Source organism: Pezoporus flaviventris, unplaced genomic scaffold, assembly GCF_033815535.1.
Source record: "Pezoporus flaviventris isolate CSIRO_AGI_PZ_B2104156 unplaced genomic scaffold, CSIRO_AGI_Pfla_v1 ptg000029l, whole genome shotgun sequence".
Lineage (NCBI taxonomy): Eukaryota > Metazoa > Chordata > Aves > Psittaciformes > Psittacidae > Pezoporus > Pezoporus flaviventris.
Window position 1 is genome coordinate 841597 of NW_026892577.1, and position 17232 is coordinate 858828.

At 43.8% G+C, this 17232-nt stretch overlaps 1 protein-coding gene across 1 annotated transcript; it reads right to left on the reverse strand.

The window, feature by feature from the left end:
- Nucleotides 1-577: 577 nt before the first annotated feature.
- DMBT1 (deleted in malignant brain tumors 1) lies at nt 578-11658 on the reverse strand. Its single transcript, XM_061459550.1, is given in 17 exon segments — nt 578-978; nt 1647-1918; nt 3809-3865; nt 3867-4201; nt 4596-4768; nt 5792-6000; nt 6306-6459; nt 6941-6988; nt 7250-7615; nt 8046-8357; nt 8453-8495; nt 8802-9250; nt 9652-9963; nt 10148-10195; nt 10352-10819; nt 10949-10996; nt 11592-11658. Coding segments are annotated over 17 exon segments (3534 nt in total). The 3' UTR covers nt 578-805.
- Nucleotides 11659-17232: the final 5574 nt, after the last annotated feature.

Here is a 17232-nt window from a genome sequence, read left to right on the forward strand (position 1 = left end):
GATACTGGAAGGCTGCTATGAGGTCTCCACGCAGCCTTCTCTTCTCCAGGCTGAACAGCCCCAACTTTCTCAGCCTGTCTTCATACAGGAGGTGCTCCAGCCCCCTGATCATCCTTGTGGCCTCCTCTGGACTTGTTCCAACAGCTCCATGTCCTTTCTTTCCTGCTTTTTCTTAATTACACGTTCACGTAACAGATTTGATTATATTTGTCCTCTATACAAAATCTTATAAATGGCCTACATTTCCCATAGAAATAAGTAATTGTGAAGAACCACACCCCCTAAATAAGGAATGCTGCACAGGAGCATGGTTCATTGTTAAGGTATTGTTACTGCAAAGAAACATTTATCTCAGACTGCTTTCCAGAGTATTTTATGGTGCTACACAGGGGTTTTATCTGTGTATCAGCAAGGCAAAATAAGTCAGTTCTTCATTCTCAAGTCACTTAAATCAGTCTTCTCAGACAGACACTCAAACAGGAGCTCAACTGAGATGCTCTGAAATGTCCAGTGTTGAAAATGGTGCCTTATTCGGATGCTGGGATGGAAGAATCAACCTGTCTTAAGACCTGAAGTATATTTGTACTTTATTTAAAGCCAGGCTCCTTTATAGGTTCAGCTCACGGTAACACTTGGTGTTCTCTTGATACAGATTTTCAATCTGAATCTTGATACAGATCCTTCAAACAAAATCTGGGTGGAATAGTCAAGTGAGAGTTACCCTCTTCACAGATTGCAAAACCAAACAGTGAGGCAGATGGCTGCTGAAAGTGGTCTTCCACCTTGGAAGGTCTTGGTTTGCCTCTCACATTATCTGGTATGGGATGGGTTCCTGCAGCTTACGCTTCAAAAGAAATCCCCCCACTGTGAGAACAGCAGCAGCCAGCACCACAATAGCCACAGCCAGAGGAACGTGAGAGCTGGCAGCAGTCACTGGGTCCTGAGACTCCCCTTTCACCTTGATGTCAGATGCCAGCTCTGTGCATAAAAGGGAAAGAAAGAGGTTTACATTTGTTTTCCTGAGCTGGTTAATCTCAAAGGTAGTTAGGCAAAGAGAGCTTGAACCAAAATGTTGCAATCTGGATTTTGCCAGATTACCAGAAGCCAAGTTGGTTTATTGTATGTTGTGTCACCAATGATTCTGTGCCCATGCCAAACAAGTAAAGATTATAGCAAAAAATTAAAGAGCAACTAAGTTTGTAATGATTATACTCTAAGACCATAAGATGCTGCTTTCTTATAGTGGAAACAGCAGCTACAGGACACTGGGAAATACGATTTGCAAGGGGACCTATGGATTGGTTGCTAATAAATGTGACATGCCAGTCAGGCACAGGCAGCTTTGAAAAAGTAATATAATCCTGCAGGGAGATGACTTGCATCTCATCCCTCTTCCCACAGAACTGAATAAATTGCCATTTGACATGTGCAGAATAAATGATGGATCTAAACTGTGATAGAAAGGAAACAGTTGTAAACTTTACAAAGCAATTGTATTTAAAAAGTAATAAAAAATTCCATGGAAGAATTAGAGCAGAGTGGTGGATAAACCAGCAAAGGCATATTTGAGAGCTGGATTTCATGTCTGACACACAAACATACAGTAATACACAGAGTCTTACATTATCTAAGTTATTTAAACTTACCAGCATTCCTGTTCTCAGCATGAGCTTCCCGAAGCTGGACAGGTCCAATAACAACACTCATTTTTTCCTGGGAAGAGCCTGCATCCCTCTTGGATCTATTAACACAACCTTGATAGCAGCGGGAAGAGTAGTCATAGGCCCTGCACACCACCAGATCACACTGCAGGTAAACTGATTGGTATCGATTAACAAATGAAAAGGCATTAAAGGCAAACCGAGCAACACTGCTGTATGGTGAATAGTAAGAAGAGTAGGTAGGATCCTTGACGCACCTAGGAAGACATAAAATGAACAGATTAGCTATTGTGAAAAAAAATCAATATTACACTATCTCTGTGAGGTATTTCTGAGCTTAAATATAAAAATAGAAGGTGGAAGTGTAAGAGAACTCAAAATGATAAAAAGTGGTTTTAGCAACAAGAACGATTAAGACACAAACGTAAGAGTGGCAGTGATTTCTACCACAGTAATGCATGCGATAGAGGGGTTTCATAGCTCAACAAAATTTGTGTAAACAAGAATAGGTGAAAAATAGCTAAACCAAGAATAGCTGAAAAATAACTAGTGGTTCTGCTGGTTTCTGTGTTTCAGGTGAGGAGCTGGGTTGCATTTGCAAACAGGATTACCCACTTGCTGCAAGGAGGCCCCTGCAGCTTGTTGCAGAAAGAGGAAGGGCCTCTTTCTGTTCTAGAAGGACAAAACTAATTCCAATATACATTTTATTCTGGAAAATAAGCATGCTCTTCAGTCCTTCAGTGTATGTAGAGTACCTTCCTTGAGGAATCTGGACTCCTCACCGAGGTCTCCAGACATTTCACAGAGCAAGCTGCTTGGTTAACTTTCCTGCCAATGAGTTTCACTTCCTGACAATTTCTAGCCTTAGAAGTTACCTGACCTGGATCCTGGTCATTCTGGTTTAATTTTAAAAGATCACCATAATTCACCCACAATTTTTACCCCAGGATATTTTAAAGTTGTCTTTATTTGTATTCACGCTCATTTCCCTAATGAGCACACCAAGAGTTTTAAGTCTTCTCATTCTTAATTTCTTTTATACTGCAGTGGTATCCCAACACACCTGATCTTTATAATGTTAGTGACTTAGTGTTCAAGGCTCAGTTGGACGGGGCTTGGAGCAACCTGGTCCAGTGGAAGGTGTCCCTGCCTGTGGTAGGGGGTTGGAACTGGATGAGCTTTAACCTCCCATCCAACCGAAACCATTCTAGGGTTCTATGAAATACGTTTGCTTTTGGCACAGTTCCATGTCACATGAATAAAATTATCAGGAAAATTATCAGACTCTATTTGCTCCATCTCCCTGGTGAGTGTCCTGCTCACAAAGGTAGGCAGTCCTTCTGTGTCCAACTTGCTGATATGTGTTTTTATAGTTAAAATAAAAAGAAAACCCAACAAGAGGACAAAACCTTCCTAAGATTCATTTCAAGTGTAAAAGGGAGGACATTCATTCAACAGGCAGGAGGCACTGTGTCCTTTCATTAGCCTGTCATAAGCCTGACTTACAGCTTATCAGTAGGTTACCACACTGCTAAGGTTACTGGTGTGAACACCCTCCCAGGAGACAGAGAAATTACAATCCTACCAAGCACAGAAGACAAATAAGCTACCATGAGTTTTTCATTCCTGGAACAAAATGGGACACTGAGAGCCACACCTTTATGCTTTTAGTTCCTTGTCGGTTTTGCATCCTTTACAAGAATCCACAACTTTTCCATTTCAAATCAGAAGGCACAAATTAAGCAAAATGTTTTAGGTTTCTAGAGTAGCAAAGGAAGGCTAAGGAATTTCTCTTCTCTTTGAACGGACTGTTTTGCATTCTAACTATGATGCTGTGAAATCCTAATTCTGCTGTATGGAAACATAGAACCACTGACATCCCAACAATTCATGTATCTATTTCAGAAACAAATTCAGACCTCAGTTTCTATGCTGCCTCCTTGAGTGTGCTCAGTGCTTGACTGCAACTCCTGAATGGCATTTTTTTGTTATATTTTCTTCAGGCTCTCCCAAAAGGTCTTTCTTAGAAGTATGTTTGTATTGAGAATTGCAACCAACATACACTGGGCCTCGGTCACCTCTTTCATAAATGAAGCTCTTTCAGAACTATGCCTGCAAATACTTAAGTCATTCTAGAAAGTCCTTACCCACTTCTGATCAATTCATAAGCCAGTGTTCTAAAGTTGTCAGGATCAGGTGATGCTACACGTGTCCACAAACACCGCCAGATTTGGGTCAGAGCTGTGAAGGGAAGCTTGAAGGAACAAATTCTGATTCAGGTCAACGTAGTATGGGAAGTCATGCACTGGCCACAAGAAAGATGAGGAATTGTAGAATGTCAGGTTCATGCTGTATCTGCCATACTGGGACAGACTTTCATTGACATTAATGGTGTCATTGACAATGTACATTGCTTGTACCCAGGTGTTCCGGAGCATTTTACAGTTGACACTCAAGTAAAGGTCACTTTGCCTCTTGATGATGTAACCGAAAGCAGGCACTCTTATCACATTGGAGTAGGTGATCGTTTCGTTGTTGCCCTGTTCGACACATTAAACGAGTACAAAATCATTGCATGTAGTCATGTTCGCAGTGTGCACTGTGAAGTTCTGCATTGTACCAGGTCCTAATATTAGTCAGAGAGAACGTGTCATACTCAGAAACCCCAAGCAGCATGGGTGGGTTTGTTCACTTAACTCTCTCCTATACTTTGTTCTCTAGACCATCACTCTGAAATAGATACAGGGACTGCCTAAACACTGGGAAGGATAAGTAGGAATGTTTAAGAAATCTTAGCCTCCAGAAGCACAATTCTTTTCTGTGTTTTGAATGCCTGTGGGCTTCAACACCATTTGCAATTCATTACAGTTTTGCAAATGTCTATTAAATTCCCAAGCCCAAACCTGGAGAACAACAAAATATGTTGACACCTACCTGTCTACGTGTACCACAGCCATTGTATGGAATGTTGAATATAACCTCAGTTGATGTAAATGTTGGTCTACAATAAGGGTCAGACAAGCTGATGTTCCACACTGAATAGCCCTGTGACTGGAGATAACGCCTGTCCACTGCTGCGCGCATGTATGTTGACAAGCATACAAGAGCTAGAGAAGAAAATATGAATTACAAATTATTTCAGGTACTTGACAATATTTGCATGGAACCATAGAATCAGCTAGGTTGGAAAAGACCTTTATGATCATCCAGTCCAATCGTTGCCCCAGGACTGCCAAGGCCACCACCAAACCATGTCACTAAGGGCCATGTCTACACAGTTTTTGGATGGTGATTCCACCACTTCCCTGGGCAGCCTGTTCCAATGCCTGTTACAGCTTCAACAAATGCAATAGCCTACCATTTAGGGAAGAGAATTCATAAGCCAAACCACTTATTTTTACGTCTTAGACATGAATAAGCAGGAGTCTCTGACAAACTTCAGTGAACTGTCAGTTACTAACCTGACCAAAATATGTAGCTTACAATAGGCTTTTGCTGAGCCCTTGAGTCTGTATCACCTGTATACATAAAAATGCTAAAAAGTGGGATTTTTTTTCTGAACAATAATCCAAAAGCTACTATGGAAGGTGTAGAGCTAAAAGTACACAATGGCTTACAGAAACACTGCATAAGTAAGGGGATCATAGAATCATAGAAAAGTTAGGGTCGGAAAGGACCTTTAGGTCATCATGACAGTTCACTGAGTACATGGCGTGAAAAACAGTGATGTGGGGGAGAGTCTGGCCATTAGTAGAGATATCTGATGACAGGGAGCAGCTCTGCTTTGAATACGTGGACTAGGAAGCCTCCAAAGGTCCTTTCTAAGCAATATTTCTATGATTCCATGAAAATCTGCCCACAAAGGTAGGAAAAAAAAATATATGAATAATGTTGTGATAAGAAGAAATATGATTTTAGACTGACCGCTGTAGAAAACATCTCAAGGCAATGAATTTGATTCTTAAAATGTTTTTTAAATGAAAACAAGATTATTCTCTGATGGTGATAATTTTGAAATTCAAGTAGGAATGTCACCTATGTGCAACAACATTAATACTTATTTAGCAAATAAAATTAGGGTATAAAAGCTTCTAAGCAAAGAAAACATTACCAGCAGAATGGAAACTTACTGGTGGTATGGTCTGTTGGAATGGACCGATACTCAGCATGAAACCCTCTACCGGAATACCTGGAGTCACTGTGAAATCTGACAGCCATGAAGTTGGACGATGATGTGTACGTAAGACCATAATTAGAACAAATTCTTCCAAGCAGAGGAGAAGTGTTTGGTGGCCCATCATAAATCTCAATATAGTCATTCTGGCATCCACCTTGCAACCTGAGGAAGAAACATGAATGTATAATAAAATACATTTAAAACCCACAGGTTTTAAGTGCTGACAAATAATAAACTAAATAATAAAAAATAAATTAAATAATAAAAAATAGCAAATAATAAACGAAAATACTTCACTCACACAATTGCTGTGCAAATTATATTCATGGGATATGTGCCTGGGAATTTGGGTTGGAACTAGATGATCTTAGAGTCCTTTCCAACCCTAACTATTCTATGATTCTAACTGTGGTTGCAGTTGAGGTTTGAGACCCATTTATTGCTCAAGCAAGAAGCAGTTTACTTACTGAATGTTTCTAAATGTGAGTGTAATGCGGAAATTATTCTCTACTTGTATTTGCCACAAACAATCTGCATTATCTGGATAATTCAGAGGATAATAGGGACTCTGAAGTGTTCCGGAGGGATTAAAAAGTAAGCCACCACAAATGTATTTTTTAGCTGGAAAAAAAAAAAAAAGTTACATATTTAGATTGATTTATAATAAAATGAACATATATTCTATATATCCAGCCACAGCTCCAAGAGTGTATATCTCTAGAGAGAGAACTGAAAAATGGTGCTATGCTGACTCAGGCTACAAGTGGGATGATCTCTTCAGAGATCTCTGACTCTCTGATTCCATTTTGCTGGTAGGATTAAGACATAAGTGGGTATGAAAGGAAACAAGTGGTGCTGGGCCAAATAACAAAAAAAAAATAGTGAAGAAAAATATTTCTCCCCCAAAATCAACAGTCTGAAATCCATCACCAGGAAAATAATCAGACAGACATAGGGGAGATGCATGTAGGATTTAAACAGCACCCAAAATGGCTTTTCCCAAAAGCATTACAATGTGCAAATGATATGACACCAACATCTAATCTTGCAAATAATACATCTCAACAGTAATGCACCATATAAATGAAAATAGAACACGAACCTGGAGTAGTCACTGGTGGAGTGGGAACACTGGTAATATTTGTGGCATCTGCAGAGAAGGAAAAGAAAGAAGCAGATGAGAACACTGTGGAAAAAGGGGCAAGGGCATGGTTTCTTCCAGCACTGGGGATGATGCTGCCAGCCCATCAGATGGGCTGTGGAGAGCCTGGTGACCTTGACAGGCTGGTCAGCCACTGTGCGAAAAACAAACAACACGCTCTTTGACCACGTCTTCAACAGAGTCAATTGTGGCAAACAAGAAATCATTTTTTAAAGTGTCCTGGTATTTAGGAAAGAAAAGCAATGATACCTGAGCAGACAACACCAGCATCTTCACTGTGGACACAGTTGTGGACACCCCAGCCATTGTGGCTGCACTGGAAGAGGGAGGACTCGTTCCCGGTGCAGCGCACATTGTCCAGGTAGATGCTGCCTGTGCCTTGTCCAAAGTAGGCATTGGATGTTGCAGCAAGAGCAAAGCCACATCCCAGCTGCCTGCACACAACCTCGGCATCCTTCAGGTCCCAGCTGTCATCGCAGACTGTGCCCCGGCCCCCAGGGTGTGAAATTTCTACACGCCCCTCACACTGGTTTCTACCGTTCACCAGGCTCAGGGAGGCACCTGGGAAAGGAGAACACAGGGAAAATGTGGGGAAAACTCTAGGAAGTCCATCCTCTGCTTGTTGAGGCTGTGCCTTTTCTTCTCTCTGCTCTCCCATGGAGAAAATCTAAGTGCAGCCACTGACTGGCACTGGCAAAAGAAGTGGCCAGGAAAACCATGGGAAATGGAGACCTACCTGGAGGAACGGATGTTATGAAGCTCTCTGTGGTGGAGGCTGTGGCACCTGTAGGAGAAAAAGAGAAAGAAGCATGCGAGGGTGCCATGGAGAAGGATAAAGGTCAAGGATTCTTCCATCACTGGGATGTTGGTGCCAGCCCATGACATTTCCAGTGCACATCTTGTGTGTCTCAGGAACCTGGTCGCCCATGGTGGAAGCAACAGAAACACAATCTTTTGAAGTTGTCTCCGACACAGAGTCAACTGTGGGCCACAAGAAGCTGTATTTGAAAGTGTCTTGGTATTTAGGAAAGAAAAGCAATGATACCTGAGCAGACAACACCAGCATCTTCACTGTGGACACAGTTGTGGACACCCCAGCCATTGTGGCTGCACTGGAAGAGGGAGGACTCGTTCCCGGTGCAGCGCACATTGTCCAGGTAGATGCTGCCTGTGCCTTGTCCAAAGTAGGCATTGGATGTTGCAGCAAGAGCAAAGCCACATCCCAGCTGCCTGCACACAACCTCGGCATCCTTCAGGTCCCAGCTGTCATCGCAGACTGTGCCCCGGCCCCCAGGGTGTGAAATTTCTACACGCCCCTCACATTGGTGTCTACCGTTCACCAGGCTCAGGGAGGCACCTGGGAAAGGAGGGAGACAAGGAAAATGTTGGAAAAGCTCTGGGAATGCCATCCTCTGCTTGCTGAGACTGTGCCTTTACTTATCTCTGCTCTACCATGGGGAAGATCCAAGTCCAGCCTCTGAGCCACTGACTGGCACTGCCAGAAGAAGTGGCCAGGAAAACCATGAGAAATGGAGACCTACCTGGAGGAACGGATGTTATGAAGCTCTCTGTGGTGGAGGCTGTGGCATCTGTAGGAGAAAAAGGGAAAGAAGCATGTGAGGGTGCTATGCAGAAGGATGAAGGCCAAGGATTCTTCCATCACTGGGATGTTGGTGCCAGCCCATCAGAGTTGCAGTGCACATCTTGTGTTTCTCAGGAGCCTGGTCGCCCATGGGGGAAGCAACAAAGTCAGACTCTTGGAATATGCCCCGCAAAAAAGCTAATTGTGGCCCACAAGAACCCTTTTTTGAAAGTCTCCTGAAGTTTGCAAAGGAAAAGCAATGATACCTGAGCAGACAACACCAGCATCTTCACTGTGGACACAGTTGTGGACACCCCAGCCATTGTGGCTGCACTGGAAGAGGGAGGACTCGTTCCCGGTGCAGCGCACATCATCCAGGTAGATGCTGCCTGTGCCTTGTCCAAAGTAGGCATTGGATGTTGCAGCAAGAGCAAAGCCACATCCCAGCTGCCTGCACACAACCTCGGCATCCTTCAGGTCCCAGCTGTCATCGCAGACTGTGCCCCGGCCCCCAGGGTGTGAAATCTCTACACGCCCCTCACACTGGTTTCTACCGTTCACCAGGCTCAGGGAGGCACCTGGGAAAGCAGGAGACAGGGAAAATGTGTGAAAAACTCTAGGAATGCCATCCTCTGATTGCTGAAGCTGTGCATATCTTTGTCGCTGCTCTCTGATGAAGAAGATCCAAGTCCAGTCTCTGAGCCACTGACTGGCACTGCCAGAAGAAGTGGCCAGGAAAACCATGAGAAATGGAGACCTACCTGGAGGAACGGATGTTATGAAGCTCTCTGTGGTGGAGGCTGTGGCACCTGTAGGAGAAAAAGAGAAAGAAGCATGTGAGGATGCCATGCAGAAGTATGAAGGCCAAGGATTCTTCCATCACTGGGATGTTGGTGCCAGCCCATGACATTTCCAGTGCACATCTTGTGTGCCTCAGGAGACTGGTTGTCCATGGTGGAAGCAACAAAAAAGCAATCTTTTGAAGATGTCGCCAACACAGAGTCAATTGTGGCCCACAAGAACCCTTTTTGAAAGTGTCCTGAAGTTTGCAAAGGAAAAGCAATGATACCTGAGCAGACAGCACCAGCATCTTCACTGTGGACACAGTTGTGGACACCCCAGCCATTGTGGCTGCACTGGAAGAGGGAGGACTCGTTCCCGGTGCAGCGCACATCATCCAGGTAGATGCTGCCTGTGCCTTGTCCAAAGTAGGCATTGGATGTTGCAGCAAGAGCAAAGCCACATCCCAGCTGCCTGCACACAACCTCGGCATCCTTCAGGTCCCAGCTGTCATCGCAGACTGTGCCCCGGCCCCCAGGGTGTGAAATTTCTACACGCCCCTCACATTGGTGTCTACCGTTCACCAGGCTCAGGGAGGCACCTGGGAAAGGAGGGAGAGAGGGAAAATGTTGGAAAAGCTCTGGGAATGCCATCCTCTGCTTGCTGAGACTGTGCCTTTTCTTCTCTCTGCTCTACCATGGGGAAGATGCAAGTCCAGCCTCTGAGCCACTGACTGGCACTGCCAGAAGAAGTGGCCAGGAAAACCATGAGAAATGGAGACCTACCTGGAGGAACGGATGTTATGAAGCTCTCTGTGGTGGAGGCTGTGGCATCTGTAGGAGAAAAAGGGAAAGAAGCATGTGAGGGTGCTATGCAGAAGGATGAAGGCCAAGCATTCTTCCATCACTGGGATGTTGGTGCCAGCCCATCAGAGTTGCAGTGCACATCTTGTGTTTCTCAGGAGCCTGGTCGCCCATGGCGGAAGCAACAAAGCCGGACTCTTGGAATATGCCCCGCAAAAAAGCTAATTGTGGCCCACAAGAACCCTTTTTGAAAGTCTCCTGAAGTTTGCAAAGGAAAAGCAATGATACCTGAGCAGACAACACCAGCATCTTCACTGTGGACACAGTTGTGGACACCCCAGCCATTGTGGCTGCACTGGAAGAGGGAGGACTCGTTCCCGGTGCAGCGCACATCATCCAGGTAGATGCTGCCTGTGCCTTGTCCAAAGTAGGCATTGGATGTTGCAGCAAGAGCAAAGCCACATCCCAGCTGCCTGCACACAACCTCGGCATCCTTCAGGTCCCAGCTGTCATCGCAGACTGTGCCCCGGCCCCCAGGGTGTGAAATTTCTACACGCCCCTCACATTGGTGTCTACCGTTCACCAGGCTCAGGGAGGCACCTGGGAAAGGAGGAGACAGGGAAAATGTTGGAAAAGCTCTGGGAATGCCATCCTCTGCTTGCTGAGACTGTGCCTTTTCTTATCTCTGCTCTACCATGGGGAAGATGCAAGTCCAGCCTCTGAGCCACTGACTGGCACTGCCAGAAGAAGTGGCCAGGAAAACCATGGGAAATGGAGGCTTACCCGGAGGAAAGGATGTTATGAAGCTCTCTGTGGTGGAGGCTGTGGCACCTGCAGGGGAAAAAGAGAAAGAAGCATATGAGGATGCCATGCAGAAGGATGAAGGCCATGGATTCTTCCAGCGCCGGGAATGGTGGTGCCAGGTCATCAAACGAGCAGTGCACATCTTGTGTCTTAAAATGCTGGTCATCCATGGTGGAAGGAAGAGAAACACAATCTTTGAAGATGTCTCCAACACAGAGTCAATTTTGGAATTGCAGTCGAAGAAATTATATTCCCTCTTAATCCCATACTGAAAGCCACACATATAGAGGAACAAAGTATTTCAGTAGTATTTTCATGGTAGTATTTTTTCTAATTTAGTTTATACTGTGCTACAAGACACTACTGCAAACAGGAACAGTATTTATTTCAGTGTACTAAATTTACTTCAACATGGATAATAGTTAATCATGATATCAATTGGGTCTTTAATAAGACAACATGATGCTACCTAATTTCAGTCTGGTTTGCTTCTAATCTTTGCACAAATTTCATTATACTAGCATGTGAATTCCGTGTATGGAACCAGCGTAGAGGCATAAGAAATCCCTTTTTTAACTACCTGTTTCAAAAGAATGTTCTTTAAAGATTATAAGTGGTTTACCTGAGATGGCATCCAGGAGTGCTGAATTAAAGAGGAATAACCAAAGCAAGTTCTTGGTGATGTCCATCTTGTCAAGAGATGCCAATAAAGCAGAGCATCAGAATTTATACTCTGCACTTGTGAAAAGGGGAGGGTCCCAAGGTCAGTCTGGTTCAGGTATGTCTGATTTCTTATGCAATATTTTTATGACTGATCTTTACAGAATGATTATATAGGAATGCCAAAGTTTCAGTTTCCTGAAAATTTTGTCCTACTGCCCATATTATAAATTATCTTAACGGTAAGTGCAGGCCCAGTGTTACCTTTGAAACCAGACTAGTGAATCAATATGTTTCTTTGCCCCCACCATCCCAATTTTATTCATTTACTGCTTCTAGCTAATGACTTACTTAAGCAGATTGTAACATAAGGTGAGAGAGCAAATTCATAGCAGGCTTTTTGATACATCTCTCAGCAGAGAGCTCCAGTCTCATAAGTGTCTATATTTCTTATGGTTTCCACTTGAAATTACAGGCTGGTTTCCTTGCTGCTTTTACATGAACTGCACATTATAAGTGGGACTATGTCAGCTATCAGAAGTAAATTAACACCAGCTATTTGTAACCTACCTTAAGTGGACCTCATCATGTTCTGCTTTACCAGTGTCTTCCCTTAATCTTCTATGTTCCTTAGCTGAATTTGCCAAAAAGGCTTCTTTCAATCCTTTGAATCACAAAGTTTATAAAAAGGGAAAGGAGTATGGGTTGAAGTAAAATCAAAATTCCTCTTGAACTGTTTTCCTTGTTTGGCCTATGAGAAGTCTTAATGGAGATATAGATCACTTAGGGTACAAAAGACCATAATCCTGTCCTTCTCATCGGTTTGCTGGGAGTCACTATATTTCACATCTACTGTTTCTCCTCATCTGATGAAGAGAAATACAGGCCAGCTACAAACAGGCCAATTGTTGGTTTAATACTCTACTCATTACACTTCTTCCAGGCTGTACCTATTTTTTAATTTTGGCTGTGATACAGATGGTAACCAAATCACAATAGCTGACATAACTCATGATTTCTGCTCATATATTTCAATTTTCCTCCTATAGAAAAACATAGCTTGGGTCTAGAGACAGAAGGAATAAAGAGTCCTCTTTCTGCAAAAAGTTCACAGAGCTAGGATAGAGGAAGGAAAGACAAAAGGCCAGAGTCCAGAATCAGAAGCTTTCAAAACAGCCGTTGAGAAGAGCAAACAAACTGGAGGACAATGGTAAATACAACTGATTGTATTCATGTGTTAATAAAGAAATGTAAGCCTGAACATTGCTATTCACAGCTTGACTGTTCCTAACAAAAGCAAAAACAATACCATGTGCTCTGTGGAGCAATCACACATGGTTATTGGAAAGGGGCTACAGGATTATAATCCTGCCTTCTAAATTCTTGAAAAATAAGACCGTTGCACAGACCAAGTGTAAGCAGTTGGAAAGCAGTTTTGGAGAAAAAGGACTGGGGCTCCTGAGGAACAAACTGACCATAATTCAGTGGCATCCTGGTGTTGCATTTGGATAAGCGCTGCCAGCAGGTCTAGAGTGGTTACCCTCCCCCTGTACTCAGCACTGGTGGGACACACTTGGGTTGCAGGTTCCAGTTCTAGGCTCCCCAGTACGAGAGAGACATGCACATACTGAAGTAAGCCTAGCCATTAAGATGATTAGGGAACTGGAGCATCTCTCATAAGATTAGAGGCCCACAGAAGAGATGGTTCAGGGGCATCTCATCAATGTGTACAAAAACCTGATGGATTGGAATAAAGACAGAGCCAGACTCCTCTCAGTGGTGCTTTATGGCAGGACAAGAAGCAGCAAGCATGAATTGAAATGCAGTAAATTCTATTTAAACATAACAAAAAGGAATGTCACCGTGAGGGTGGTCATGCAGTGAATTGGTTCCCAGCGAGGTTATAGATTCCTTCATTCTTCAAGATATTCAAACCCAGCTGCACACACTCCTGAGCAACCTGTTTTCTCTGACCCTGCTTTGAGCAAGGAAGCGGGTCATCCAGCCTTAGTTGGTCTATGACATGGTGAAAAGAAAATCTAGGGATGATGTCAAAGAGATTCAAGAAAAAGGAGGACTAAATGCACTGTAGTTAAATTTATCTGCAACAATTTAATCTCCTAGTGTGGATCTTTAACACAAACTTGGCTTTCAATTCTGGGCAGGCTTAACCGATTAGAGCTCACTGGTGCATTTCTGACATTTACAGTAAATATTCTTTAACGTATATGAAAACACATGTCTTCAGGTTTGATAACAGGCACCTTTCATTTGCAGCTGCCAAAATGAAAATGGCCTCTGTACAAAATACTCTCTATTACACATACTGACGCCAGAGCAGCAGGAAGTTTGCTATAAAATACAGTGCCATAAAAACCTGCAAATAAGCTGATGCATGAGGCTGTGGTTCTGATAGTATATCAACAATCCATTGCAATTCTCACTTCAGTAATACATGGAAACGAAAGCCTCAGTTCTTGACTACATATCACTGAGATAGGTAGGATACATGGGATTGGTTTTGTCATACCGTAATACACAAGTCCTGGTGTCCTCAACATAAAAAGGACATGGAAGTGTTGGAACAAGTCCAGAGGAGGCCACGAGGATGATCAGGGGACTGGAGCACCTCCCGTATGAAGACAGGCTGAGAAAGTTGGGGCTGTTCAGCCTGGAGAAGAGAAGGCTGTGTGGAGACCTCAGAGCAGCCTTCAAGCGTCTGAAGGGGGCCAATAAGGATGCTGGGGAGGGACTCTTCATTAGGGACTGTAGTGATAGGACAAGGGGTAATGGGTTAAAACTTAAACAGGGGAAGTTCAGATTGGATCTAAGGAAGAAATTCTTTCCTGTGAGGGTGGTGAGGCCCTGGAATGGGTTGCCCAGGGAGGTTTTGAATGCTCCATCTGTTGCTGTGTTCAAGGCCAGGTTGGACAGAGCCTTGGGTGCCATGGTTTAATGTGAGGTGTCCCTGCCCATGGCAGGGGGGTTGGAACTTGATGATCTTCCACCCTTACAGGAAAGAATTTCCTCCTTATATCCAATCCAAACTTCCCCTGTTTAAGTTTTAACCCGTTACCCCTTGTCCTATCACTACAGTCCCTAATGAAGAGCCCATTCCCAGCATCCCTATAGGCCCCCTTCAGACACTGGAAGGCTGCTATGAGGTCTCCACGCAGCCTTCTCTTCTCCAGCCTGAACAGCCCCAACTTTCTCAGCCTGTCTTCATACAGGAGGTGCTTCAGCCCCTGATCATCCTCGTGGCCTCCTCTGGACTTGTTCCAACAGTTCCATGTCCTTTTTATGTTGAGGACACCAGAACTGCACACAATGCTCCAGGTGAGGTCTCTTGAGAGCAGAGTAGAGGGGCAGGATCACCTCCTTCGACCTGCTGGTCACGCTCCTTTTGATGCAGCCCAGGATATGGGAATCATCAGCTTCCTCCTCTCAAGATGGATGCCTTGAATTTGCTGGTGGAAAATACAGCCCTGGTTGTGGGGAACCCAGATGGCCAGGTCTTGCTCTGCACCAAACATGAGTTTGTTTCCCACTTTTTCAGATGCAAATAAAAAACAAGGGTCCTTCCTTTTCATAGGACAGTTGTGAGCACGTCACAAAATGTGTGATAGCCAGTAATGGAGCCCACCTGAAAGGTACTTTGGTAAATCTCAGTGTGATGTATTTATCCTTCAGGCAAGGCTAGCACTCTTGAAACTGCCCTGTAGCGCTTTCTGTTCCTACTGCAGTCAGTGCTAGCCAGCAAAATATTTGAATGCAAGTGCTCCTGTTGTACTCTCCTAAACCTTCTTTTAAGCCCTGTTTTCTATCACTTCCTATTTTCAGATATAGAGATGATTTTTTTTTTGCATAAAAATTGCATGGAATAATGAAATGTCTCAATGGAGAATGCTTTATATAGCTAAAAATAACTATATGATCCCACACAGCTGAAAGAGAAAGATTACTCTTCTGATTACATATGGATCCTCATACACAACGTCTGAAGATTTTGTGACTAGTTCTTTAGGGAGGTTCCTCTTGCTATGAGCTATTTGAGCTATTTTCAATTATGGCTGATTTCCAATCTAAATGATGTAATTACGAAATCAGGAAGACAATGCTCCTTGTGTGATGTATCTGTTGATTCCTCAAAGTGGCTCTGGATTTGAACTCACAATTTTGCTTTCTTGAAAAGCATCAGCTGTAATAAAGAATTTTTCCAAGCAATATGTCACCCATACATGTGGGTCTCCTGCCAGAACATAGGAATACCACATGCCTGGGTTCTGGAAAAACCCAGGAAGATCTTATTGCTGGTCCAGATCAGACATCAGCCCTGCATAACAGCTTCTGCCTATTACTTACTGCCTAAGCCAAGAATGTCTCTAAAATTCATATGAATCCTTATTATACCATTACTGTGATGGCATAATTATTGTTATAGCCTAGCCTAGCACTTCCCTGTCAGCCAAAAGCAATTCTGGAAAACAACTTTAAAGTTCCATGTTTAGTTCTGGGGTTTTGGTCATGGTGGGTTTTGTTTTTTTGCCTTTTTTCTTTGCCAATAGATAAGAGTCAAATGAAGCCAGTATAACTCTTTTTAGGCAACACCATAGCTCTGCTTTGTATCAGGGGAAGGTGCCAATTTATCTGCTTGTATTTCTGCAGGAAAAGAAGACAGCTAGCAGCAATGACAAGTGAATATCATCAAGGGTGATAGTGCCTTCCTGAGTGCACAAACATCCTGGCAGTTGCAGGATGGCAGAAGGGCTGTTGTTCCAGGAACGTCTGGCTGGGCGTTTCATCCTTAGTACTGGATTCCATGTGATCAAGGCTGGCCCTGGACTGTGGCCAAGGCACCTGGAAATGGACTTCAATGGCTGCTCTCAGGTCAGCTCCACCTGAGTCAACAGATCTTCGGTACCTTTATTGCAACATTTATGACTGTCGGAAGAAGGGGCAGGCAACTAAGGAGGTCTACAGGGAAGTGGTGAGGTTATGCAGGGAGGAAATGAGGAGGCCTGAAGCCCAACTTAATCCGGCTACTGCCATAAAAAACAATGAAAAATGTTTCTATAGAAACATTAACTGCAAAAGGAGGGCTAAGAAGAATCTCCATCCCTTATTATGTGTGTGGGGAAACAGTGATAAAGGATGAGGAAAAGGCTGATGTACTCTAATGCTTTCTTTGCCTCAGCCTTTAATAGTAAGACCAGTTGTTTTCAGGGTTCACAGCACCTTGTGCTGGAAGAGAGGACTGAGGATCAGAATGAAGCCCCATAATCTAAAGGAAAATGGTCAATGACCAGCTACACCATTAAAATACACAGCAGTCCATGGGGATGATGGAATCCATGCAAAGGTTCCTCAAAAGGAGCTAGCTGAAGTGCTCACCAAGCCATTTCCCACCATTTATCAGCAGTCCTGGCTCACTGGTGAGGTCTCAGTTTGACTGGAGGTTAGCAAGTGTGACACCCATCTACAAGAAGGGCTGGAAGGAGGATCCAGAGAACTACAGGTCTGTCAGCCTGACCTTGGTGGCAGGGAAGGTGATGGAGCAGATCATTTTGAGTGCCATCATGTGGCATGTACGGGGCAACCAGGTG